The sequence below is a fragment of the Pan troglodytes genome, chromosome 2, assembly GCF_028858775.2.
Source record: "Pan troglodytes isolate AG18354 chromosome 2, NHGRI_mPanTro3-v2.0_pri, whole genome shotgun sequence".
Classification (NCBI taxonomy): domain Eukaryota; kingdom Metazoa; phylum Chordata; class Mammalia; order Primates; family Hominidae; genus Pan; species Pan troglodytes.
Window position 1 is genome coordinate 51,449,489 of NC_086015.1, and position 27,724 is coordinate 51,477,212.

A 27,724-nucleotide genomic window follows, 5' to 3' on the forward strand; every position below is an offset into this window, starting at 1 on the left:
TCCTTTTTGGATACATACTAGTCCACTAATGAATAAAGTATAGTGCATTTGTCTATTCCACTGGTTGAGGAACATTTGGCTGTTTCTGGTTTGAGCTATTAAGAATAAAGTTGGGCCGGGCACAGTGGCTCACGCCTGTAATCCCAGCATTTTGGAAGGCCGAGGCAGGTGGATCACCTGAGATCGGGAGATCGAGACCGGCCTGACCAACAGGGAGAAACCCTGTCTCTACTAAAAATTCAAAATTAGCCGGGCGTGGTGGCGTATGCCTGTAATCCCAGCTACTCAGAAGGCTGAGGCAGGAGAATCACTTGAACCGGTGAGCTGAGATGGCGCCACTGCACTCTAGCCTGGGCAACAAGAGTGAAACTCAATCTCAAAAAAAAAAAAAAAAAAAAGGAGAATAAAGTTGGCCAGGTGAGGTGGCTCATGCCTGTAATCCCAGCACTTTGGGAGGCCAAGGCAGAAGGATTTCTTGAGCCCAGGAGTTTGAGACCAGCCTGGGCAACATGGTGAAACCCCATCCCTAAAAAAAAAAAAAAAATACAAAAGTTAGCCAGGCATGCTGGTGCACACCTGTAGTCCCAGCTCGGGAGGCTTAAGTGGGAGGATCGCTTGAGCCGGGAGGCTGAGGCTGCAATAAGCCATGATCATGCCACTGCATTCTAGCCTAGGTGACAGAGTGAGACCCCCGTCTCAAAAAAACAAAACATTTTGGGCTGGATAATTGTTTTTAATTAAAAAAAAGAAAAAAAAAGAATAAAACTATTATCCTTCATTGGTTTTTGGTGGCCCCATAAGCACTTATTTCTGTCGGGTATATTCCTAGGATGAAATGGCTGGGTATGGAGTTATATGCACATTGAGCTTAGTAGATGATACCAAACAGTTTTCCATAGTGGTTGTACAAATTTATGTTCCCACTATCACCAGTGTAATAGGAGTTCCAGTTTCTCCAAATCCTTGTCATCTCTTGATATTGTCAGTCCAATTAATGTTAACCATTTAGAGGAAAAGACAGTGGTATCTCAGCATGGTTTTAATGTACATTTTCCTGATAAGAAACAATTAAAAAATTATTTCATATACTTACTACTGGCCACTTGGATATAGCAACTTTTGTGAAATGCCTCTTCAAGTCTTTTGACAATACCATGTTTTGAATATTTTAAATACATTTACTATGTTAATTACAGAAAACAATTACACAATCTCCTTACCTTCACAAAAATCAATTTTTACTTTTCTCTGGCTTTTCCATCTTTACCTACACTCAAAAACCATTTATTAAGTATGTATTATATGCTGGGCACTGAGAATACAAAAGATAATACTACGGTCTGCCTCCAAGATGCTCTAAGTAGGAAGAGAGAAACGACTACAAGAGAATGTGATCAGAATTCATTTAGGGCTGCTCTGCCTATGGAGTAGCCATTCTTTATTCCTTTACTTTTCTAATAAACTTGCTTTCACTTAAAAAAAAGTTAATTTAGGCTGGGCACGGTGGCTCATGCCTGTAATCCCAGCACTTTGGGAGGCCGAGGTGGGTGGGTCACGTGAGGTCAGGAGTTCAAGACCAGCCTGGCCAACATGGTGAAACCCCGTCTTTACTAAAAAAACAAAAATTGGCCGGACGCGGTGGCACACGCCTGTAATCCTAGCTACTCGGGCAGCTGAGGCAGGAGAATCGCTTGAACCCGGGAGGTGGAGGTTGCAGTGAGCCAAGATCATGCCATGCCAGTGCACTCTAGCCTGGGCAACAGAGAGAGACCCTGTCTCAAAAAAAAAAAAAAATTTTAGGCTGTGGCTACAGCGTTTGCATAGTAATCACAGAGTATAGTCAGTTTTTGTTCTATGTTTAGACTATACATGTTTTTGGATTCTGCTTGTGCTTTCTGGCTGTGAAGGTAGAAGACTAGGAAGACAGTGAATAATAACAATGAAAAACTCATACATGATATTTAATATGTGCCAGGCACTATTCTAAGCACTTGACATGTACAGATACGTCTTGACTTACGATGGGGTTATGTCCTGATAACGCTGTCGTAAATTGAAAATATCCTAAGTCAAAAATGCATGACTAGGCTGAGCAAGGTGGCTTATGCCTATAATCCCAGGACTTTGGGAGGCTGAGGTGGGCAGGTTACTTGAGGTCAGGAGTTTGACACCAGTCTGGCCAACATGGTGAAACCCCGTCTCTACTAAAAATACAAAAAATAGCCAGACGTGGTGGCTCACACCTGTAATCCCAGCTACTCGGGAGGCTGAGGCAAAAGAATCACTTGAACCTGGGAGGCAGAGGTTGCAGTAAGCCATGATTGTGCCATTGCACTCCAGCCTGGGCGACAGAGTGAGACCCCGTCTCAAAATCAAAAACAACACAATGTGATTCCAATTTCCTCTCCAAATTAAAATCCACCTCTCACCATGAGCAGCAGCTTGTTGAATCAAATGTCTCAATGACTCACATCACTCTCTGACCTGCACATAGGGCAGTCCAACTAACATGGCATCTGGGTGCTCTTTTTACCCCATGGCGCACCCACCGTTTACCAGGGCAGGTTCAGATTAACAGTACCCTCTGTCTTGCTGGGCTGCTGCTGGAACATATCCTGGGCCCAGTGGTCTAACCTCCAAGAGTTATAAACAGACACCTCTTGCCATAATGCCTATTTGCTACACATTTCATCAGATTTTCCCAGAGGAAAGAACAGTCACTGCACCCAGGGGCCAGGCAGGAAGAACAGCTAACTCTAGCTCACCTGCAAGGCTCAGCACTGGGTTCATTTGAAGTAGTGTCCTTGGCTCTCAGTCACTGAAACCTGCAGCCTCAACAGCAGCTCAGAGAAGAAAGTCACACATCCTCAGTGCTGTTTGGGGTGAGCCTGACACATATACAGATGCCCTCTCTCACTCCCTGGATTCTTCTGCCTGATGGAGACAGGCACATTCCCAAGCTGTCATTGATCACCATCCCCCCAGTACTGCTCTGTACTTTCCCTGGGGTGACCCAGTGGTGGTGAGCCAGTGGTGTGCAAAAAGTATTTCTGCAGCTCAGGTGGCTGTTAGATCTGAATAGGGAAATTAAGTGCAGCAGTCCTTTGGGTTTGGCTGTACAAGTCTTTCATCCCAGGAACAATAAAAGGTAAGCAATTAAATGGAAACTGAATGTCTAGCAAAACTACTAGAAGCAGTCTATATCCATACTTTATTTTCTGTAGGCAATCCCAGGCTCTGGAAGAAGGGGGCACTGCCCTGCTGCTCTGGACAGAAAAGCTTCAGTGGGTTGAAGACAATGGTGAGGCTTGTGTCCCTGGGTCCATGATCTCTGGTTTTCTGGCCAAGTCCCAGAATCTACGGATTCTCTTATACAACCTTTTATTAGTCTTTGGAGGCTGAGAGACTTCACCCAGCCTTGGAAAAATTTTCTCAAGTCAATCAGGTTTTAAGAAAAAAACAAAATTGAAAAAAAAACTTTAAGATCACATGACAAAGATACTCATTTGGGAAAATAAGTACACAGCACTAAGAATGTGACAGTACAAGGCCAGGTTTGGTGGCTCACACCTGTAATCCCGACACTTTGGGAAGCCGAGGCGAGGCGATCACGAGCTCAGGAGTTTGAGACCAGCCTGGGCAACATGGCGAAACCCCAGCTCTACTAAAAATACAAAAAATTAGTGGTGCACGCCTATAGTCCCAACTACTCAGAGGGCTGAGGTAGGAGAATCACTTGAGCCCATGAAGTCGAGACTGCAATTAGCAGTGATTGCACCACTGCACTCCAGCCTGAGCAACGGAAGTGAGACCCTGTCTCAAGGAAGAAAAAAAAGAATGGGATAATACAGAAGGGTCTTTCCTCCTCTTTTTTTTTTTTTTTTTGAGATGGAGTCTCACTCTTTCGCCAGGCTAGAGTGCAGTGGCGCGATCTCAGCTCACTGCAATCTCCATCTCCCGGGTTCAAGCGATTCTCCTGCCTCAGCCTCCCGAGTGGCGGGGACTACAGGTGCAGGCCACCACACCTAGCTAATTTTTGCATTTTTAGTAGAGACGAGGTTTCACCATGTTGGCCAGGATGGTCTCGATCTCCTGACCTCGTGATCTGCCCGCCTCGGCCTCCCAAAGTGCTGGGATTACAGCCGTGAGCCACCGCGCCCGGCCAGGTCTTTCCTCTTAAAAGAAAAACAGGGTGACTACAAAAGAGGAAACCATAGTACCATCAGAGAGTAAAACCAAAGGAGGGCAACATAATGAGACCCCATCTCTACAAAAGACGAAAAACAGCCAAGCGTGGTGGCGCACGCCTGTGATCGTGGCTTCTTAGGAGGCTGAGATGGGAGGGTCGCTTGAGCCTAGGAGGTTGAGGCTGAGGTGAGCTGTGATTGTGCCACTACATTCCAGCCTGGCTGACAGAGTGAGACCATGTCTCAAAAAAATTATTTTAAAGAAGAAAAAAGAAAGGTCAATTAACTTAAAGGAAAAAAAAAACCCAAGAGCTGAGTTCTTAGAGCACTCCAAATTCATCACTTATGGGACACAGCTATAAGTATTTTATCTTGTACAACACAATTTAGCAGTTTAAACACCAATACAAACATACTGAGCCAGAGTGAAACCAGGTGACAGTAACACAGGTGCAGGCGGGCACCAGAGTCCCTATGGCTTGGATTTGAATTTGAACCCCAGTTTCCCTAATTATTAGTTATGTGGACCAGACAAATCTCTAAGTCCCTACCCCTCTTTGTTAAATGGAAACATAACTGGACCATTTCCTAATGTTATACCTGAAGCATCAACACAGCACCCAGCAAGAAACTCTCAGTGATGTTCATCTTTCTTTTTTTTTTGTCTTGCTATGTTGCCCAGGCTGGTCCTGAACTCCTGGCCTCAAGTGATTCTCTCACCTCAGCCTCCCAGTGTTGGAATTACAGGTATGAGCACTGCACCTGGCCAAAGTTCATCTTTCTTACTGATAATCAGGGAAGAGCTTGAGATCATTAGCAACTGAACTGAACAGGGAGTTCCCTCCTGACTTCTCATCCTCCCTTCAGCATAGCACTGAAAACATCTATAAATGTTTTAGACAATGAATCTGAAGAACAGAATTCTTTCCAGAGAAAAGAATAAGATGGGCTCTTTTCACAGCTGTCGGCATTTTAGAGCTAAAAGGGTCATCAGATGTCATCTCATATCAAACTCCTCCTTTACGACGTCATTGTCAGCCATAGCCTTCAGGCTTCTATGAGGCCTTGAGAAAGACAGACAGGAACAAGGGCAGCTACAGCTCTCACAACTGTCCTTGGCAAGTGCAGCTGGCCACAAGAATCAACAAGAAGTCTGAAGCAAGCTCCATGTGAACACAAGAAAATGACTAGAGAGCAAAGAAGCAAGTCTCTGAGGTTAGCCTGCCACAGGTTGTCCAAGGTACTGTTCTAATGGACTTTGCCTCGCAACACACAAAAAAGGCTCTTGCACTTAACCAGGTACTAAAAGGAAACCACTACTATTGAGAAAGAAAACTGAAATATCATATCTTTCAATTATTTCAGTGTCTTAGAAGTATCTAAACATTATTTTGAGATAGAGTACCAGTGATATGAATAAATCTGGTGAATCAGTAGGTCAGGGCCAGCCAGGACTATTTTATTATATTAGCTAACCAGGCCAGGACTAGAGTTCTCCACTCACAGTTATAAGGAGCCCAAGCTCCCATTGTGTAAAAAGCATACAGAGGCCAAGGGCTCCATAGTGGTTAGGGTTAGAAAACCTACTGTCCTAAGACACTGGCCCACCATATCCAAGGCAACCCAAAAACATACCAGCAGGCTAAGATGCAGAACCCCGTGAAGAGGATGATGGGGATGGGATAGGATGCACAGAGGAGCCCATGGTTGTAGAAGGCCCGAGATATCTTCTCACGCAGCCTTTCAGTCAGGGTCATCCTCAGCCGAAGTCACCTTGCTGCCATCCCGGAAAGTGACCATGGATCACCCTGGCACACACTTGACAGCACTGACAAAGAACAGCATGTGCAGGTACCTGGTAAGAAGGGAGAAAAGCCAGTTAACAAAGAGTACTTGGCTCTGCACACTAGGGCTGCTGGAGGGAGGCGATAGTTATGTGGCTGGGGAATGGTTTCAGAATGCCTATATGCAAGGTCTAGTGACCTCAATCCCAAAATACACACACACACTCCCTCTCTCCCTCTCTCCCTCTCTCTCCCTCTCTCCCTCTCTCCCTCTCTCCCTCTCTCCCTCTCTCTCTCTCTCTCCCTCTCCCTCTCCCTCCCCGCCCAACTCCCTCCCTCCTATATTAGGCAATGCTAAAAGGCCACTCCCCAAAGGGCATTTTTCTCATGTGTGGCACACGAAACCATGCCTGTGTAACAGATGTCACCTTCAGCTGCTCTCTGTCAAACAGGCATTCTTCCCCACCCTCCTCTATGCACAAATCCCACTGAGAGAAGTCCTTTACATAGGGATACAGAGAAACCCTTTACATAGGGATGGCCTCCTCAAAACACACTGTTGTACAAATAGTGATACACTCATGAAGAAGGTCTAGTGAGGTCAGCCCTCAACATAAAAACGCTAAAAAGCTTAGGTCTCTGACATAATGGTCACCAAGCAAAATTCACTCTGGTAGAACTCTCTGCTCTTGGTCCTATAGTTGTTCCTGGGAGTGCAAAGGCAGAGAGCAGCTCCTGTTCCTGCCTGCCCAGTAGCCGTCCCCTTCTATAAGTTAACAGCAGCCTGGTATGGCTCAGGGGAACCACCTCGCTCCACAGGATTTAACCTGGATTAACTATGAGTCAAGGTGCCCCGTGCTGACCCAAGCTACACAAATTGGGCCTCTCTCCCTGGACTTTGACTTCTGAACACAAAGAAACAGGAACTTGGATATTCATGATGTTTATTCATCCCACAGAGGTTCCTGCTCCCAAGATCCCCAGGCTGTTCTGGCTCCTATCCTTTCTGAGGACTGGCTCATCAACTTTTTTTTCCGTTTTGTAAGCTATTCTATACCCTTCTAATAAATTATCTTTTTGCTTATGTTGGCCAAAGTTAATTTCTGGTGCTTTCAAACAAATAACATTAAACCAATAAAATCAGAATAGAAAACTCTAGGAGGCCCAGGGATCTAGAATTATCTTCCCTACTGAGCCCTCTAATGGAATCCAAGTTTAAACCTACTTCTCTTGTTCCATGTTGCTGTTTTCTTCGGTCTGTGCTAGAGGGAACCTGCCCAGACACATTTCTTGGCTTGACTGTACTCACTGATGAAAACCCAGACTCAAAGATGACTCCTCATAAGTGTCAAGACCAGAAACAAGAAGGAAAAGGAGTCACACCACAGCCAACTCAAAAGCCAAAAGGAATGCCTATTGCTCGTTCTACCTTTCCGAAAGCAGAAGCGTTAAGCGCACATGCAAGTTTCCAATCCAGGAACCTTTTTTTTTTTTTTTTTTTTTTGACACAGAATCTCACTCTATCGACCAGGCTGGAGTGCAGTGGGCACTCTCTTGGCTCACTGCAACCTCTGCCTCCCAGGTTCAAGTGATTCTCCCACCTAGTTTTCCAAGTAGCTGGGATTATAGGTGTGCACCACCATGCCCTGCTAATTTTTGTATTTTTTTGTAGAGACAGGTTCTCATTATGTTTTCCAGGCTGGTCTCAAACTCCTGGGCTCAAATGATCCAGCTGCCTCAGCCTCTCAAAGTGCTGGGATTACAGGCACGAACCACCACACCCGGCCAGTACTTCATTACTTTTTTTTTTTTTGAGATGGGGTTGCCCAGGCTGGAGTGCAGTGGCACAATCTTGGCTCAATGAAATCTCCATCTCCTGGGTTTAAGCTATTCTCCTGACTCAGCCTCCCAAGTAGCTGGGATTACAGGTGCCCGCCACCACACCTGGCTAATTTTTGTATTTTTGATAGAGACCAAGTTTCACCATGTTGGCCAGGCTGGTCTCAAACTCCTGACCTCAAGTGATCCGCCAGCCTCAGCCTCCCAAAGTGCTGGGATTACAGGCATGAGGCACCAAGCCCAGCCACTTCATTACTTTTTATGGCTGAATATTTCATCAAATGGGTATGCCACATTTTGTTTGTCCATTCATCAGTTGATAAACATTTGGGCAGTTTCTATGTTTTGCCTATTGTGAATACTGCTGTGATGAACATTCTAACATTCCTGTATTTGTTTGAATACCTGTTTTCAATTCTTTTTTTTTTTTTTTTTTTGAGATAAAGTTTCGCTCTTGTTGCCCAGGCTGGAGTGCTGTGGCGCAATCTCCACTCAATGCAACCTCCACCTCCCAGATTCAAGCGATTCTCTTGCCTCAGCTTCCTGAGTAGCTGGGATTACAAGTGCCCGCCACTACGCCCAGCTATTTTTTCGTATTTTTAGTAGAAATGGGATTTCATCATGTTGGCCAGGCTGCTCTTGAACTCCTAACCAGGTGATCCACTGCCTCAGCCTCCCAAAGTGCTGGGATTACAGGCATGAGCCACCATGCCGGGCCACATTATTCTTGTTTACTTGGTCTCGAACTCCAACTTTTTTTTTTGAAACGGAATCTTGCTTTGTCGCCCAGGCTGGAGTGCAGCAGCGCGATCTCAGCTCACTGTACACTCTGCCTTCCGGTGGTTCAAACAATTCGTGCCTCAGCCTCCCTTGTAGCTGGGAGCACAGGTGCACACCACCACACTTGGCTAATTTTTGTATTTTTAGTAGAGATGGGGTTTCACCATGTTGGCCAGACTGGTCTAGAACTCCTGACCTTAGATGATTTGCCAGCCTGGCCTCCCAAAGTGCTGGGATTACAGGTGTGAGCCACCACACCCTGTCTCAATTTTTTTTTTTTTTTTTTTTTTTTTTGAGACAGAGTCTTGCTCTGTCACCAGGCTGGAGTGCGGTGGTGCGATCTCGGCTCACTGCAACCTCCACCTCCTGGGTTCAAGCAATTAACCTGTCTCAGCCTCCTGAGTAGCTGGAATTACAGATGCGCGCCACCACGCCCAGCTAATTTTTGCATTCTTAGAAGAGATGGGGTTTCACCATCTTGGCCAGGATGGTCTCAATCTCTTGACCTCGTGATCTGACCGCCTCAGCCTCCCAAAGTGCTGAGATTACAGGCATGAGCCACTGCACCTGGCCAACCTTTTTTTTTTTTTTTGAGATGGAGTCTCGCTCTGTCGCCCAGGCTGGAGTGCAGTGGCACAGTCTCAGCTTACTGCAACCTCCACCTCCTGGGTTCAAGCGATTCTCCTGCCTCAGCCTACCAAGTAGCTGGGACTACAGGCACTCACCACCACACCCGGCTAATTTTTTATTTTTAGTAGAGACGAAGTTTCACTATGTTGGCCAGGCTTGTCTTGAACTACTGACCTCATGATCTGCCCTCCTTGGCCTCCCAAAGGGCTGGGATTACAGGCGTGAGCCACCGTGCCTGGCCCCCCTCAATTCTTATGTTTACTTTTTTTGTTGTTGTTGTTCTTCAGTTGGGGTTTTTGTATTTTTTTTCTTTTTGTTTTCTTTTGAGTATATTCATTCTTAGGAGTGGAATTGCTTGGTCATAAGGTAATTTTCCCCAATGTCTTCTCCTAAAAATGTGTAGTTTCACATTTGTTTAAGTCTGTAATCCAGCTGGGTGCAGTGACTCATGCCTGTAATCCCAACACTTTGGGAGGCTGAGGTGGGAAATCACTTGAAACCAGGAGTTTGAGACCAGCCTGGACACTGTGAGACCCCGTCTTTACAAAAAAAAAAACATTAACAATTAGCAGGGCAGGGTGGCACATGCCTGTAGTCCTAGCTACTTGGGAGGCTGAAGTGGGAGGATCACTTGAGCCAAAGAGTTTGAGGCTGCAATGAGCTATGACCACACCATTGCACTCTAGCCTGGGCAACAGAGTGAGACTGTGTCAAAAAATAAAAATAAAAATCTGTGATCCATTTGAGTTAATTTTTAGATAAGGTGTGAGATATAAATTCCTTTTTTTCCCCTTTGGTCTAAAGATAGCCAATTGTTCCAGCACCATTTGGTGAAAAGACTATCCTTCCTCCATTGAATTGCTTGGCATCTTTGTCAAAAAGCAGTTGTCTGGACCAGGCACAGTGGCTCACGCCTATAGTCCCAGCACTTTGGGAGACCGAGGTGGGCGGATCGCTTGAGGCCAGGAGTGTGAGACCTGGCTAACACAGTGAAACCCCTTCTCTACTAAAAACAGAAAAAATTAGCTGGGTGCGGTGGCACACACTTGTAATCCCAGCTACTTGTACGCTGAGAATCACCTGAACCCAGAAAGCAGAGGTTGAGCAAGCCGAGATCACGCCACTGCACTCCAGCCTAGGTGACAGACTGTGACTCCGTCTCAAAAAAGGAGAAAAAGGCCAGGTGCGGTGGCTCACGCCTGTAATCCTAGAACTTGGTGAGGCAAAGGTGGGCGGATTACAAGGTCAGAAGTTCAAGACCAGCCTAGCCAATATGGTGAAACCTCTTCTCTACTAAAAATACCAAAATTGGCTGGGTGTGGTGGCGAGTGCCTGTAATACCAGCTACTTGGGAGGCTGAGACAGGAGAATTGCTTGAACCCGGGAGGCGGAGGCCACAGTGAGCCAAAGACTGAGCCATTGCACTCCAGCCTGGGCAATACAGCGAGACTCTGACTCAAAAAAAAAAGAAAAGAAAAGAAAAAAGAAAAAAAGGCCAGGTGTGGTGGTTCATGCCTGTAATCCCAGCACTTTGGGAGGCCAGGGCAGGCAGATCTCCTGAGGTCAGGAGTTCAAGACCAGCCTGGCCAACATAGTGAAACCCCGTCTCTATGAAAAATACAAAATAGCCGGGCATGGTGGCGTGTGCCTGTAATCCCAGCTATTCTGGAGGCTGAGGCAGGAGAATCGCTTGAACCCAGGAGGCAGAGGTTGCAGTAGGCTGAGATAGCGCCACTGCACTCCAGCCTGGGCAAGAGGGAGACTCCGTCTCAAAAAAAAAAAAAAAAAAAAAAAAAAAACTTGATAGAATTTTGATAGAAACTGCATTAAACCTGTTTATCAAATTTGCAAAGAACTGGCATGTTGAGTCTTCCAATCCATGAACATGGTATATTTCTCCATCTACTTAGATCTTTGATTTCTTTCATCAGCATTGTATAGTTTTCAGCATACATGACTGTACATGTTTTGTTAGATTTATACCTACCATTTCACTTTTTAGCAACTATGTTTTCAATTTTGATTTTCACATGTTCATTGCTAGTATACTGATTTTTTTATGTTAATCTTTTATCCTGCAACTGTCCTGAAATCACTTATTAGTGCCAGAGTCTTTGTGCGTGTGTGTGTGTGTGTGTGTGTGGATTCTTTGGAAATTTCTACGTAGACTTATCATGTTATCTGTGAACAGAAACATATTTATTCCTTTCCATAATTTCTTCAAATTTTTTTCTGCACCACTCTTTCTCCTCTCTTTTTGAGACTTCAAAAACATAAAAGATAAACTTTCTGTTATTGTCCCATGGGTCCCTGAAGCTCTCTGTTCATTGTTTTTTTTCATTTTATTTCGATCTCTGTTGGTCAGACTGGATAATTTCTATTATTCTACCTTCATGTTCACTGACTCTTCTGTCTTCTCCATTCTGCTATTGAGCCCACCCAATTAATTTTTCATTTAGGTTGTCATATTTTGCAGTAAATAAATTTCTGATTTTCTGTTCATTTCAAGAGTATTCACCCTTACTTGTTATAGCAAGGTTTTAATTAATACTTTAATTATACTTTGGCTTTTAATTTTTTGATAATTTCAACATCTGTGTCATGTTGTGGTTGCCATCTGTTGGCTGTCTTTTCCCCTTATGATTTTCCTGATTTTTCATAGCTGAAGTAATTCTGAATTACTGGACATTTTGAATATTATGCTATGTGACTCTAGCTCTTGTTTAAGTCCCACGTAAAATTTTGAATTTGTCTTTGCAGCAATCAACCTAATTAGGTCCAGTCCACAAGTTCCTACCCACCTTTTGTGGGCTGTGGTACCAATATGATATCAGTTTTCAAAGCCTTTTAAGTATTATTTTGATTTTTCCCAAGCATACCGTCCAGGGGCCAGTGCAGAACTACTTGAGCAGTAATCTACTCCACAGTTTGGTCCTCAAAGCCTTTGGTATGCTGTTTAGGGTCAGATGCACGTATGTTAGTTCTGAGGAACAGCCCAAGAGTTCATATGCAACTTTATGAGTTCAATTTGTTGAGCTCCTTCCTCTACACAATCTTGCTAACACTTTCCAGATCCCAAGGGCCCCTTTCCTGGTCTTCTGGCTAAAAGTCAGGGGTTTAATTTCCCTAACCTGCTGAGTACCTCCCACAACTGTGACTACCTCCAAGGAAAAGCAATGAGAGAAAGGAAAGAACAAAATCAAGGATTCCCTCCATGCTCCTGGGACCACAGTCCCTTTAAATAGAAGACTTCCTCTCCTATCCATTTGCCAATGTCACTGCTGTCTCCACCACTACACAATTACGTGGAGGGCCAGAGCAAGAGAAAAGGAGAAAAGACAAAGCAAACAACACATGAGATTTCTTCCTCCATCCCCATTCCTGACCCATGAGGATCCCCTTTCCTGCTCCTCAAACTAGAAAGATGGCTTCTGTTAGACCTCTTTCTGTGCACGTCCAGCACACATTTCCAGGTTTGGGGCTGACTTCAAGTCCAGGCTGGAAAATATTGTATGGAGGAAAAAAAATTATGGGAAACTCACTACCAGTTCACTGGTATTTGGAGTTCTGGTTTCCTTCTCCAATTCGCATGCTAACATTTATCTTTCTGGGGTTACTCCACTGATCCATGCATTCTGTCCAGGGATTTCAGTTGCTCTCTGTCAGACATAAAGGGTGGAGTATGTTTACTCCATCTTTATCACATCAGAACTCTTAAATTTTTTTAATGTGATAATCTTCCTACATTTCAGGATTCTTTGCCTTCAAAGAAACTTTTTTTTCTTTTTTTGAGATGGAGTCTTGCTCTGTCACCCAGGCTGGAGTGCAGTGGTGTGATCTCGGCTCACCGCAACCTCCGCCTCCTGGGCTCAAGCAATTCTTGTGCCTCAGCCTCCCAAGTAGCTGGAGTTACAGGCGTGCGCCACCCCACCCAGCTAATTTTTATATTTTTGGTAGAAACGGGGTTTCACCATGTTGGCCAGGCTGGTCTCCAACTCCTGACCTCAGTCAATCTGCCTGCCTCAGCCTCCCAAAGTGCTGGGATTACAGGTGTGAGCCACTGCTCCTGGCCCTAAGGAAACTTTTCACACTATGCCTACTGGCATTTTTCTGTCAATCACATCATTTCATTGTGAGAAGCATGTAGTAAAGTTTTCTACAAAAAGCACACATTACTTTTACAATTTGAAAAAATAAAAATTATATACAAAAAGTGCACAAAAGGAGAATAGAGGGAAACGTTAGTAGTGGTTGCTTGTCTTTGTGTAATGTGATTATATGCAGGGTTTTTTTTTTTTTTTTTCCTTGAGACAGAGTCTCACTCTGTCACCCAGGCTGGAATGCAGTGGCAGGATCACAGCTCACTGCAGCCTCAATCTCCCAGGCTCAGGTGATCCTCCCACTTTAGCCTGCCTATAGGCACGTACCACCATGAGAGATAATTTTTGGTAATTTTAGTAGAGACAGGGTTTTGCCACGTTGCCCAGGCTGGTCTCAAACTCCTAGGCTCAAGCAATCCTCCTGCCTCAATTTCCCAAACTGATTATAGGTGTGAGCCACCACACCCAGCAGAGAAATTTTTAAACTTAAATCTCAGTATCTTTACATTTTTCACTATAAGCATTTATTTATTTTTCTTTTTTTAGAGATGGGGTCTCACTCTGTCACCCAGGCTGGGGTACAGTGGCACTATCATGTCTTACTGTAGCCTTGAATTCCTGGACGCAGTCCTCCCAGCTCAGCTTCCCGTGTAGCTAGGATTACAGGCATGTGCCACCATGGCCAGCTAATTTAAAAAAAAAAAAAATGTTGTGGGGAGACAGGGTCTCAATATGTTGCCCAGGTTGGTCTTGAACTCCTGGTTTCAAGCAATCCTCCTGCCTCAGCCTCCCAAAGTGTTGGGATTACAGACATGAGCCACCGTGCAAGCCTATTTTAAATAAACTTTTGAAGTTTAGTATATCACAGAAAAGCATACAAATTATAAGCACACAGCTCCATGAATTACCAAGTAAACAAAGCCATGTAACCTAAACACTATTCCATCAAGAAACAGAACATTACCCCAAAGGTCCCCTTTATGAGCCCCAATGCTGACTATTTTTCAATTATAAAAGTAAAAATATACATGTTTATATTCAAATATTCAAACAGTCCTGGAATGCCTTTTTTTTTTTTTTTTTTTGAGACAGGGTCTCACTCTGTCACCCAGGCTGGAGTGCAGTGGCACGATCATGGCTCACTGCAGCCTCCACCTCCCAGGCTCAATCAATTCTCCCACTTCAGCCTCCCAAGTAGCTAGGACTATAGGCGTGCACCACCACACCCAACGAAATGTTTGTATTTTTAATAGAGATGGGGTTTTACCATGTTGCCCAGGCTGGTCTTAAACTCTTAGACTCCAGCAATCCTCCTGCCTCAGCCTCCCAAAGAGTTGGGATTACAGGCTGAGCCACCCACCATGCCTGGCCCTCATACACCCCTTCCTATCCCTTTACAATTCACTTTATCTCAGAGGTCAGAGTCAGATTCTACTAATGCTGTGAGCTGGATACCCTTCTGCACTTAGAACAAAGCCCAAATGCCTCCCCCTAGCTCTCAGGGCTCTGCACAACCCACCCCGGTCCTCCGCAACTTCACCTCGTGTCACCTCTCCCTGTTCTGGTTTCTTCCAATGCCTTATGTGTGCCAACCTCATTCCCATCTCAGGGGCCTGGCACATACTGTTCCATCCTCTATTCCCTCTTCTCTTTATAGGCTGGTTCCTTTTCATTCTTCAAGTCTCAGCTGAAATATCACTTCTACAAAAAGACCTCCCTTGACCATATATTTTCCAGTAGTTCTCTTTATTGTTCCTTACAGAGCCTATTTCTTCTTTTTCAGTGCATTTAAAACTCTGTAATTGTACAAATGACTTATTCCCTGGTTTACTATCTGTCCTCTGTCAAGACTATAAATAAACTCCCTGTCTGTTCTTCAGGGTCTTTAATAGTACTTGGCATGTTAAATTTTTATTAAATGCACCTATAATCCCGGCTACTCAGGAGACTGAGGTGGGACAATCCCTTGAGCCCAGGAGTTTGATGCCAGCCTGGGCAACACAGTGAGACCCTGTCTCTGAAAACAAACAACTTGTTGAATAAGTGATGAACAAACCAACCAACCCAACCAGGATCAGATATTATTAGGACAGTGCTCAGTACATATCTTCTCAACTTCTAACTGTGATACAAAGCACCTCAGGCATTCTGGAAGAAAGAGAGCTAATAATCCCCCTCTCTGAATGAAATCATAAACAAGGAACACTTCATCCATCCTGTTCTTCACAAATGTCCCAATCTAAATCCCTGTTAGAAATGCAAATTATTGGGCCTATCCCAGACCTGGTGAATCAGAAAATCTGGCGGTGAGGCCCAGAAATCTCTATTTAACACACACTCCAGCTGACAGTGATATGCTCAAATTTGAGAAACACTGCCCTACCAAACCTGGAGCCCAAGAGTTGCCTAAGTCAACTCTATGGTGCCCACATCTTGAACATATGTCTAAACTGGACGAGCAGGGCAGGCATCGTAGCTAACTAATGTCTGTAATCCCAGCAGTTTGGGACACTGAGGCAGGAAGATTGCTTGAGGCCAGGAAAGTTCAAGACCAGCCTGGGCAACATACAGAGATCCTGTCTCTACAAAAAAAAAAAAGTTTAAATTAGCCAATTGTGGTGGCTGATGACTGTAGTCCTGGCTACTTGGAAGCCTGAGTGGGAAGGACTGCTTGAGCCCAGGAGGTCAAGGCTACAGTAAGCTGTGATTCCGCCACTGCACTCTAGCCTGGGCAGAAGAGCAAGGCCTATCTCAAAAAATAAAAAATAAAAAATGAACTGGACTAGTGGTAGATATCCAAAACCACCAGCCTGAAAAATTCTAATAGTCTCCTACCTGATTTTGCTACCTCCATTTGTACTTCACTTCTGGTTTGTCTTCCCACATGGTCAGCATGGACAGCTTCCTAAAATAAAGACCTGCTTATGGCCAGGCACAGTGGCTCACACCTGTAATCCCCGGCACTTTGGGAGGCTGAGATGGGAGGATTGCTTGAGCCCAGAAGTTCGAGACCAGTCTGGGCAATATAGTGAGACCCCATCTCTTTAAAAAAAAATTTTAATGGAAAAAAAAAAGACCTGCTTATGTCACCCCTTGCACAAAAGTTCTGAATGGCTCTCCAGTGCCTGCATATCTGAGGCCATACTTCTTTGCTTATTATACAGGTACACTCAAAATATACTGAAACCTCTTTCCAGCTTTATTCTCTTGTCAAATAAAAATAACTGGTATTTATAAACCATGTGTCAGCCTCTGGCCTAAGACTTTTGCCTACATTATCTCCTGAATCCTTGTAACAACCCTTAAACTAATAACTACTTTTACTATTTCAGTTCCACAAAGGAAGAATCTGAAGTCCAGAGGTGTAATACGCCCCCATGTTACCCATCTAGAAGGCCCTCATGAATATCACAGTAATGTTGGGATGTTGGCATTCTTCCCCAAAATAACCTACATTCCCACTTTCCACACCTTTGCAGTCAAGGCTCTCTCTTTACTGAATGCCCTTTTCCTATCTTCCCACTCTAATTTCCCACCTCTAATTTTCTCCATTCAGCCTTCAGGCACTAGATAAAATGCCATTTCCTCCATAAGCCTTCTCTAAACATCATCCTATTCATTTTGTACCAGAAACATGTAAGTACTAATGTTAAAACAATGTTATGTTCAACATATTAACAGAGATCATCTCTGCCAATGCTGAAGACATCTGATAAAATTCAACCCTCATCCTTTTAAAATAAGAATAGACAGGCCGGGTGCGGTGGCTCATGCCTGTAATCCCAGCACTTTGGGTGGCCGAGGCGGGCGGATCACAAGTTCAGGAGATTGAGACCATCCTGGCTAACACAGTGAAACCCTGTCTCTATTAAAAATACAAAAAATTAGCCGGGCGAGGTGGCGGGCACCTGTAGTCCCAGCTACTCGGGAGGCTGAGGCAGGAGAATGGCGTGAACCCCGGGGGACGGAGCCTGCAGTGAGCAGAGATCACGCCACTGCACTCCCGTCTGGGCGAAAGAGTGAGACTCCGTCACACAAAAAAAAGAATAGACAGATGCTTAGTAGATATGTGTACGCTGATTTACATACATACATAAATACATACATATTAGGCCAGGCATGGTGGCTCACACCTGTAATCCTAGCACTTTGGGAGACCAAGGCTGGTGGATCGTTTGAGGTCAGGAGTTCGAGACCAGCCTGGCCAACAAGGTGAAACCCCCGTCTCCACTAAAAAATACAAAAATTAGCCAGGCATGGTGGCGGGCACCTGTAATCCCAACTATTTGGGTGGCTGAGGCAGGAGAATCGCTTGAACGCAGGAGAATCGCTTGAACCCAGGAGGCAGAAGTTACAGTGAGCCAAGATTGTGCCACTGCACTCCAGCCCAGATGACACAGTGAGACTCTGTCTCAAAAAATAATAATAAAAAAAAATAAATACACATATATATATAAAAAATAAATACAGACTTCAACTAAATGTTTACATCTTTCTCAATCTCAAAGCTAAAATCAAGCCCAATGGGAACACACTAGAAGTGTTCTCACTAACGTCAGGGGCCATACAGGCTATGCATTTAACCATCATTATTTATTACTATTGTGGAACTACTAGTTATCACAATTAGTCAAGACAAAGAAAACATAGGTATACAACTGGAAAGGAAAAAGTTAAATTATCATTATTTGCAAATGATATTATGTACAAAATCCAAATATATATACAAAAAAATTACATATGTATATATATAAAATCAACTGAAAACCTTTTACAGTTGATAAAAGAATCACCATAAGGTAGTGAAAACTAATATATATCAATGCCTTCACATACATCAACAACAAGCAGGCAGAAGTAAAATAATGATAATATTGATTATAATAATGATTCATTAACACTAAAATAAATAACAAAACCAAAAACTTGAAAATAAACTTAAAAAGAAATGTAAGAAATCTCTGAAACTCCCAGCAGGACACGGTGGCTCACGCCTGTAATCTCAGCAACTTGGGAGGCCGAGGTGGGCAGATCACCTGAAGTCAGGAGTTAAAGACCAGCCTAGCCAACATGGTGAAACCTCGTCTCTACTAAAAATACAAAAATTAGCTGGGCATTGTGGCACGTTCCTGTAATCCTAGCTACTCAGGAAACTGAGGCAGGAGAATCACTTGAACCTGGGAGGTGGAGGTTGCAGTGAGCCGGGATTGCACCACTGCACTCCAGCCTGGGTGACAGAGCAAGACTCCATCTCAAAAAAAAAAAAAAAAAAAGAAACCAAAAGAAATCTCTGAAACTCCGAAAGACAGAAAAGATGACTTCAACAAAAAGAAAAACATGCCACATTCTTAATGAGGAAAAGTCAATATAACGTAACCAAAGTGTCACTCTTCCTACATTCATCTAGAAATGTAACAGTCCCAATAAAAACAGGACTTCTTTAACTAAACAAACTTAAAGTTTATACAGAAAAACAAATATAACCAAGAAAGTTCTGGAAAATAAAGATGATGAAAGGGAACTAACTTCACCAAATAACAAAACATGCTAGAGTAATTAAAACAGTGTGGTCCTAACACATAAATACACAGATTAATGTAACAGAACAGAATGTCCAGGAATAGACCAAAATGTACACATATGGCAAAGTATATTATATACAGTAAATGATAAACAAGTAGGAGAAAGATTAATTGTGCAACAAAAGGTATTGCAACAAATGGGTAGCCACGGAAAAAAATTAAGCTGGATCTAACACTTCACGTCAAAATAAATTCCAAAAAGCACAGTGGCTCAGGCCTACAATCCCAGCACTTTGGGAAGTCAAGGCAGACAGATCACTTGAACCCAGGAGTTCAAGACCAGCCTGGGCAACATGGCAAAACCCTTCTCTACCAAAAGTACAAAAATTAGCTGGGCATGGTGATGCACACCTGTAGTCCCAGCTATTCAGGAGGCTGAAGCTGGTGGATTACCTGAGCCTGGCAAGGTCCAGGCTGTAGTGAGCCATGATCACGCTACTGTGCTCCAGTATGGGCAACAGAATAAGACCCTGCCTCAACATAAAAATAAAAAATAAAAATAAATTCCAAATAGAGAAAAGATTTAAAGGTAAAATATGAAATATAAAAATTACTTTAGGCCAGGTGCAGTGGCTCAAGCCTGTAATCCCAGCACTTTGGGAGGCCGAGACAGGTGGATCACCTGAGGTCAGGAGTTTGAGACCAGCCTGACCAATATGGCAAAACCCTGTCTCTACTAAAAATACAAAAATTAGCCAGTGTGGTGGTACACGCCTGTAGTCTCAGCTACTCAGGAGGCTGAGACAGGAGAATTGCTTGAACCTGGGAGGCGGAGGTTGCAGTGAGCCGAGATCATCCGAGATCGTGTGAGATCGTGCCACTGTACTCTAGTCTGGGCAACAAAGCGAGACTCCGTCTCAAAAAAAAAGATAAATAAGATCTGGAAAAATACAACTGCAATTCATATCGCTGACAAGGTGCTAAGTTCCCGCGTATATAAGCAATTTTGACAAAATCAATTTAAAAATACCAAAGCCCAGCTAGGCACAATGGCTCACACCTATAATCCCAGCACTTTGGGAGGCTGAGGCGGGTGGATCACCTGAGGTCAGGAGTTCAGACCAGCCTGGCCAACATGGTGAAACCCTGTCTCTACTAAAAATACAAAAATTAATGATAAACTACCATAAAGAAACATTCAGAGAAAAAAGCAAGGGAGCAGTGTCCTACTTTCATGTAAGAGAACAGAAGTCTCTGCTTGTTTGTCTATAAATGCACAAAACACCTGGGAATGGACACATGAGAAGTGGCAGCACCAGCAGCCTCTGGGGAGAAGATCTGGTAGCCAGGTGCAGGATGGAAGGGAAACTTTCCCATGTAGTTTACCTTTCCAATTTTGTGTCATGTAAATGTATTTCTACATTGAAAAGCTGAAATTAAAAAATAATGAGCAAAGTTTCCTGTGGAAGCAGCAGCCCTCTTCTCTGAGCTTCTCTAACTGTGAACTTCCACCTTGCTCATTCTGACTCTCTCAGCCTCCTGGATTGACTGCGTTCCCCCCCTTCAGGAGAAGGGAATAACTGAATCACCTTGTGTTCCCTAGAGCACCCAGCACCTCACCTGGTGCCGAGCAGAAAGTCACTATAGGTCTGCTCACTGAGCTAAACTAGTCCACTGGTGCAAACAATTCATCCCTTTGGGATAATGTTTTTCTGAAAGTTGTCAAGCGGACCAATGCTAAGGGCAGAAAATTGCTTCTCTGGGCCGGGCACGGTGGCTCACGTCTATAATCCCAGCACTTTGGGAGGCCGAGGTGGGTGGGTCACGAGGTCAGGAGATCGAGACCATCCTGGCTAACATAGTGAAACCCCGTCTCTACTAAAAATACAAAAAATTAGCTGGGCCTGGTGGCGGGTGCCTGTAGTCCCAGCTACTCAGGAGGCTGAGGCAGGAGAATGGCATGAACCCGGGAGGCGGAGCTTGCAGTGAGCTGAGATGGCGCCACTGCATTCCAGCCTGGGCAATGGAGCGAGACTCCGTCTCAAAATAAATAAATAAAAAGAAAATTGCTTCTCTAAGCTTCAAAATTAGCCAGTAACCTGGGAGAATTTTCAGCAGATCAAGTTAATAGTATTGAAAAAAGGTCGGGCACGGTGGCTCACGCCTGTAATCCCAGCACTTTGGGAGGCTGAGGTGGGCAGATCACCTGAGGTCTGGAGTTCGAGACCAGCCTGGGCAACATGGTGAAACCCCGTCTCTACTAAAAATACAAAAATCAGCAGGGCGTGGCCAGGCGCAGTGGCTCATGCCTATAATCCCAGCACTTTGGGAGGCCAAGGCGGGTGGATCACGAGGTCAGGAGTTCAAGACCAGCTGGCCAACACGGTGAAACCCCGTCTCTACTCAAAGTACAAAAATTAGCTGGGCGTGGTGGCATGTGTCTGTAATTCCAGCTACTCAGGAGGCTGAGGCAGGAGAATCGCTTGAACCCTGGAGGCAGAGGTTGCAGTGAGCTGAGATTGCACCACTGCACTCCAGCCTGGGCAACAGGGGCAAAACTCTGTCTCAAAAAAATAATAATAATTAAATAGTATTGAAAAAATAAAGGAATTTCAGTTAATGAACGAAAGCTGATTTCAGAGAATTTAAAGCCTAAAAACACACATATTCAAGAAGATGAGTACTGGCACATTTTAGAGTAACTGTTGGGATGGCACAGCAACACCCAAATTGAAGGAAGACCAAATTATATTAGTTGGTTGTAATGGTTGTCACAAATAACCACGTGCATAATGTCAACCCTCTTTACAATAGAACACCAACAAACCTATTAAAGATTTTCTTCCACAATGCCAGTTACCTACATTCTTACTCCCTCTTGACCTGGTCAGGAATGACTAACAAAGGGACTGAACTGCTGCTGCTAAGAATCAGTTTTATTTTTATTTATTTCTTTATTTGAGACAGAGTTTTGCTCTTGTTGCCCAGGCTGACGTGCAACGGCATGATCTCGGCTCACTGCAACCTCAGCCTCCTGGGTTCAAGCGATTCTCTTGCCTCAGCCTCGCAAGTAGCTGGGATTACAGGCATGCACCACCATGCCTGGCTAATTTTTTATTTTCAGTAGAGATGGGGTTTCACCATGTTGGTCAGGCTGGTTTCAAACTCCAGACCTCAGGTGATCTGCCCGCCTTGGCCTCCCAAAGTACTGGGATTACAGGTGTGAGCCACCGTACCCAGCCAAGAATCTGTTTTAAAGCTAGAAACAACTTGAGAGCCCATGGGGGCAGCCTTGTCATTTCACACAATGTCTTGGCCCATGGACAGAGTGTCCTCAGCCTCCACTCCAGCAGGTACTTGTAGGAGCACAGCCAGGACCAGCCTCCTGCCACCAGCTACACATGAGCATATCAGGCCACACAGGCTAAACACCCTTTGCCTGATTTCCTGCAAGAAGTGTGCTTTGCTGGAGGGCATCAAAGCTCTTGACAGTTTTATACAATCAAATCCCAAAATGGGAGATGTGACGAGTCTCGTTGCATTACTACTTCAATATTAGGGGAACCCACCCCCAATATTTCAACATAGGTTCTTTCTATTTTCCGTAAGTGTCGGCCGGCTGAGAAATAAAGAGAAACAGTACAAAGAGAGGAATTTTACAGCTGGGCCTCCAGGGGTGACATCACATATGAGGAGGACCGTGATACCCACCTGAGCTGCAAAACCAGCAAGTTTTATTAAGGATTTCTAAAGGGGAGGGGGTGCAAGAACAGGGAGTAGGTCACAAGATCACATGCTTCAAAGGGCAAAAAGGAGAACAAAGATCACATGCTTCTGAGGAAACAGGACAAAGGCAAATTCAGAACTACTGATAAGGGTCTATGTTCAGCTGTGCATGTATTGTCTTGATAAACATCTTAAACAACAGAAAATAGGGTTCAAGAGCAGAGAACCGGTCTGACCTCAAATTTACCAGGGCGGGGTTTCCCAATCCTAGTAAGCCTGAGGGTACTGCAGGAGACCAGGGCGTATTTCAGTCCTTATCTCAACCGCATAAGACAGACACTCCCAGAGCGGCCATTTATAGACCTCCCACCAGGAATGCATTCCTTTCCCAGGGTCTTAATTATTAATATTCCTTGCTAGGAAAAGAATTTAGCGATATCTTCCCTACTTGCATGTCCATTTATAGGCTCTCTGCAAGAAGAAAAATATGGCTCTATTCTGCCAGACCCCACAGGCAGTCAGACCTTATGGTTGTCTTCCCTTGTTCCCTAAAATAGCTGTTATTCTGTTTTCAAGATGCACTGATTTCATATTGTTCAAACACATGTTTTACAATCAATTTGTACAGCTAACACAATAGTGGTCCTGAGGTGACATACATCCTCAGCTTACGAAGATAACAGGATTAAGAGATTAAAGTAAGACAAGCATAAGAAATTATAAAGTATTAATTTTGGGAACTGATAAATGTCCATATTAAAAGGAAATATTCACAATTTATGTTCAGAGATTGAAGTAAAGACAGGTGTAAGAAATTATAAAAGTATTAATTTTGGGAACTGATATATGTCCATATTAAAATGAAATCTTCACCATTTATGTTCCTCTGCCGCGGCTCCAGCCAGTCCCTCCGTTCGGGGTCCCTGACTTCCCACAACACTTCAAGAACTGTTTTTTGGTTTTTTGATGTTGTTGTCTTTTGGAGACGGAGTCTCACTCTGTCCCCCAGGCTGAAGTGCAGTGGCACAATCTCGGCTCACTGCAACCTCTGCCCCCGCCCCCAGGTTCAAGCGATTCTCCTGCCTCAGCCTCCCAAGTAGCTGGGATTACAGGTGCCTGCCACTGTGCCCAGCTGATTTTCGTATTTTTAGTAGATATGGGGTTTCACCATCCTGGCCAGGCTGGTCTTGAACTCCTGACCTCGTGATCCACCCGCCTCGACCTCCCAAAGTGCTGGGATTACAGGCGTGAGCCACTGCGCCCAGCAAGAACTTTTAATATAAACTTTGCATGGAAGAGGGTTCCAAACACAGTGCAAAGAGGGGAGGAGTTTGTGAGGGGAAATGTGGCAAAGAAGAAAGCCAAGAGATGAGGCTCACCTGGGCCCCTTTTCCTTGGGGTGAGGGTCCAGGAGCCCCTAGAGCTCTCTCCAGCACACCAGACTTCACCGGCCCCTTCCACCACCTTATCTCCCAGGAGAGCCTCCCCTCTGTACCCCCTTCATGCCCACCAGCTTCTAAGAAACTTTCATCCTGCTCACCGCTGGCCCTAAGACTCCCTCCACACTCTTCAAGGCAAAGGGTGGTACTCTGGGCTCACAAACCTAAGTGCTATGGGTTCTTGTCAAATCACAATGTGTGAAGCCTCACAGATAAACAAATCACATCTACATGGTGCTCATTCCCAAATATTTGGTCAAAGTCTAAAAAACAAAGATTTTGTTTCTGTCTCAAATTGTAAGGCCTGCTGTAAGTTTTAATTGCTTGTTTTTCATATCTATAATCTGGTACTAAGTAAAACTTTCCAGCTAACAGGACAACTGTGGACTGTGATATGCACTGGGACCACACAATTCTTCCAAATGTTCACAGTCACTTCTCAGACTGGAACTTGCTTGCCTTCCAGACATTTATAGAGACAAAGGAACAGAAAACTACCAGATTTCAGAGCTAGGAGAGATGGGATCCTCCAGCACAATATCCTATTGGTAAGGAAGAAACTGAGGCTTAGGGAAGGTCATGCCAGATGACCCTGGTCATGTAGCAAATGACAACAATCAACACTCTGGTTCCAACTCCCAGCCCGGGGAACATTTCCATGACAGAGTTGATTCCCCAGCACCTCCCAACAAAATAATGTGTTTTAACCTATGTAAGAGCAGTCTAGGCCGGGCACGGTGGCTCACTCTTATAATCCTAGGACTCTCGGAGGCTGAGGCAAACAGATCACTTCAGGTCAGGAGTTTGAGACCAGCGTGAGCAACACGATGAAACCCTATCTCTACTAAAAATACAAAAATTAGCCGAGCATGGTGACAGGCACCTATAATCCCAGCTACTTGGGAGGCTGAGACAGGAGAATCACTTAAACCCAGGAGGCAGAGGTTGCAGTGAGCTGAGATCACACTGCTGTACTCCAGGCTGGGCGACAGAGTGAGACTCCATCTCAAAAAAAAGCAATCTAGCATTCAGATTTAAATGTTTACTATAATCAGTGACAAAGTATTCTACTTCGTTTTGTGGTAAAAAAAAATTATTAACATAAACATCATTTTAACCCCTTTTAAGTGTACAGTTCAGTGGCATTAAGTACATTCATATTGTTGTGCAGCCATCACCACCATCCATCTTTTTTATCTTCCTAAACTGTAACCTTTTGTCTTAGCTAGGAGATCAACTTTTTCTTTTAACTAGTTTACTATATAACTTGTCAAAGGTTTTTCTGTAAAACAGTCATCTGACAGCCTCTGCCCCATCGGCTATACAACCTCTGCCCCATCGGCTATCTGTGTAGTAAAGGCACACGCAGTGAAGCCTCCATTCTTTCAATCTAAGGACCTGCCTGCTTGAAGACAGACTGTAAAACACCTTCATGGATGAGTTATGACTTATGATCAAACACCATCAGAGGCAGCCACTGAAAGGGCTGACCATAAAGACACTATGCTGAAATGAGAAACGCCTACAACCATCCCGGCTAACACGGTGAAACCCCGTCTCTACTAAAAATACAAAAAATTAGCCGGGCGTGGTGGCACATGCCTGTAATCCCAGCTACTCAGGAGGCTGAGGCAGGAGAATCGCTTGAACCTGAGAGGCGGAGGTTGCAGTGAGCCAAGATCGCGCCATTGCACCCCAGACTGGGCAATAAGAGCGAAACTCCGTCTCAAAAAAAAAAAAAAAAAGAAAGAAAGAAAGGAAAACACCTACTTATTTCCTAGTTGTGAGTGACATCATGTCCCTACTGATGTCCTAGAAGGTTGTGCTTCTCAGCCTCCCTTCCTGCTTCCCCATAGGCTTTGTTCCTGGCCAGCTTTCCTCATCTACCCTTTCTCCCCAGGGCTTCTCAGCCTGACTCCTGGCTCCAATTTTCATCTGTTTGCTGATGTCTCTTACATACACACCTCTCAAGCCTCTCCCCTAAGCTCCTTATTTACACTATTTCCACTTGGTATCTCCACTCAAATGCCTAATAAGCACTTCAAATCTAACAAGACCAAAAACAGAATTCTTGATTTCCCCACAGTAGCTGTTCTTTCCCAGCCATCTCAGTTAATTATACCACTAGCTACCCTGTTTATTCCTCCTGCCGAAAGTTTAGGAAACATCCTACAACAAGCCCACATCTGAAACAGCTGGTTACAACAGTTTTACCTCCAAGTCAGATCCCCAACCTGACCAACAATCATCATCTCCCTGGCTACTCTCCCATCACTGACCATGGGGACAGCAGGAATGCCTCTATTCATTCCTGCCTCATTCCATCCTCGATAAATCTTTCTAAAGCACAAATCACTAATGTCACTACCCTGCTCAAAACACTCCAGTGGGCCGGGGTGCGGTGGCTCATGCCTGTAATCCCAGCACTTTGGGAGGCAGAGGCAGGCGGATCACTTGAGGTCAGGAGTTTGAGACCAGCCTGGCCAACATGGTGAAACCCTGTGTCTACTAAAAATACAAAAATTAGCTGGGTGTGGTAGTGCCTGTAATCCCAGCTACACGGGAAACTGAGGCACGAGAATAACTTGAACCCAGGAGGCAGAGGTTGCAGTGAGCTGAGAATGCATGACTGCACTCGAGCCTGGCAGCCTAAGTGACAAAGTGAGACTGTCCCTAAAAAAAAAATTAAAATTAAAAATTAAAAGAAAACAGGGGCTTAGCCTTGTTCACTGCTGAATCCCCAGAACTTTAACAGTGTCTGACACCTAGGAAGAATTCAATAAGCATCTGTTGACTTGTAAGTTTTTTGGTTTTTTGTTTTATTTTTGAGATAGGGTCTTGCTCTGTCACCCAGGCTGGATACAGTTGTACAATCGTGGCTCACTGCGGTCTCAACCTCCCAAGTGATCCTCCCATCTCAGCCTCTCACACTGCTGGGACTACAGGCATGAGCCACCACATCTGGCTAATTTATTTTATTTTATTTTTTAATATTTATTTATTTGAGACAGAGTCTCGCTCTGTCACCCAGGCTGGAGTACAGTGGCATGATCTCAGCTCACTGCAACCTCCGCCTCCCAGGTTCAAGCAATTCTCCTGCCTTAGCCTCCTGAGTAGCTGGGATTACAGGCGCTTCCCACTAAGCCCGGCTAATTTTTCTATTTTTAGTAGAGACGGGGTTTCACCATGTTAGTCAGGCTGGTCTCGAACTCCTGATCTCAGGTGATCTCTCCGCCTCGGCCTCTCAAAGTGCTGGGATTACAGGCGTGAGCCACTGCACCAGGCTTTTTTTATTTTTTGTAGAGATGAGGGTCTCACTATGTTGCCCAGGCTGGGACTGATTTGTGTTTTTTTTTTTAAAGTAGATATTAAACATACATCTCAGATGACAAGTGGAATTTATTCCCAAAGTGCAAGGATGGTTTAACAAAAATCAATTAAGGTAATATGCCACATTACTAGAATGAAGGAGAAAAACAATGATCATCCCAACTGATGCAGAAAAAGCATTTAACAAAATTCAAGATAACTTTTTGATTAAAAAACACTCAATGAAATAGGAATAGAAGGCAATATCCTCAACATAATAAAGGGGTATATATGAAAATCTCACAGCTTACACCACACTTGATGGTGAAAGACTAAAAGCTTTTCCCCTAAAATCAGGAACAAGACAAGGATGCCACTTCTATTTAATCCAGTACTGAAAAGTTTTAG

At 44.3% G+C, this 27,724-nt stretch overlaps 1 protein-coding gene across 9 annotated transcripts in view; it reads right to left on the reverse strand.

Moving 5' to 3' along the window:
- Nucleotides 1–27,724, reverse strand: part of SCAP (SREBF chaperone) — a 64,958-nt gene that overhangs the window by 26,362 nt on the left and 10,872 nt on the right. For all 9 annotated transcript variants that reach the window (XR_010155184.1, XR_010155183.1, XM_054681752.2 and 6 more), the window contains one exon: nucleotides 5,823–6,042. Coding sequence is in view for 5 of the 9 variants with exons in the window: in XM_054681752.2 (XP_054537727.1) it covers nucleotides 5,823–5,944 (122 nt within the window). In the remaining 4 variants the exon portion in view is untranslated. Of the gene's footprint in view, nucleotides 1–5,822; nucleotides 6,043–27,724 lie in introns of those variants that run through there.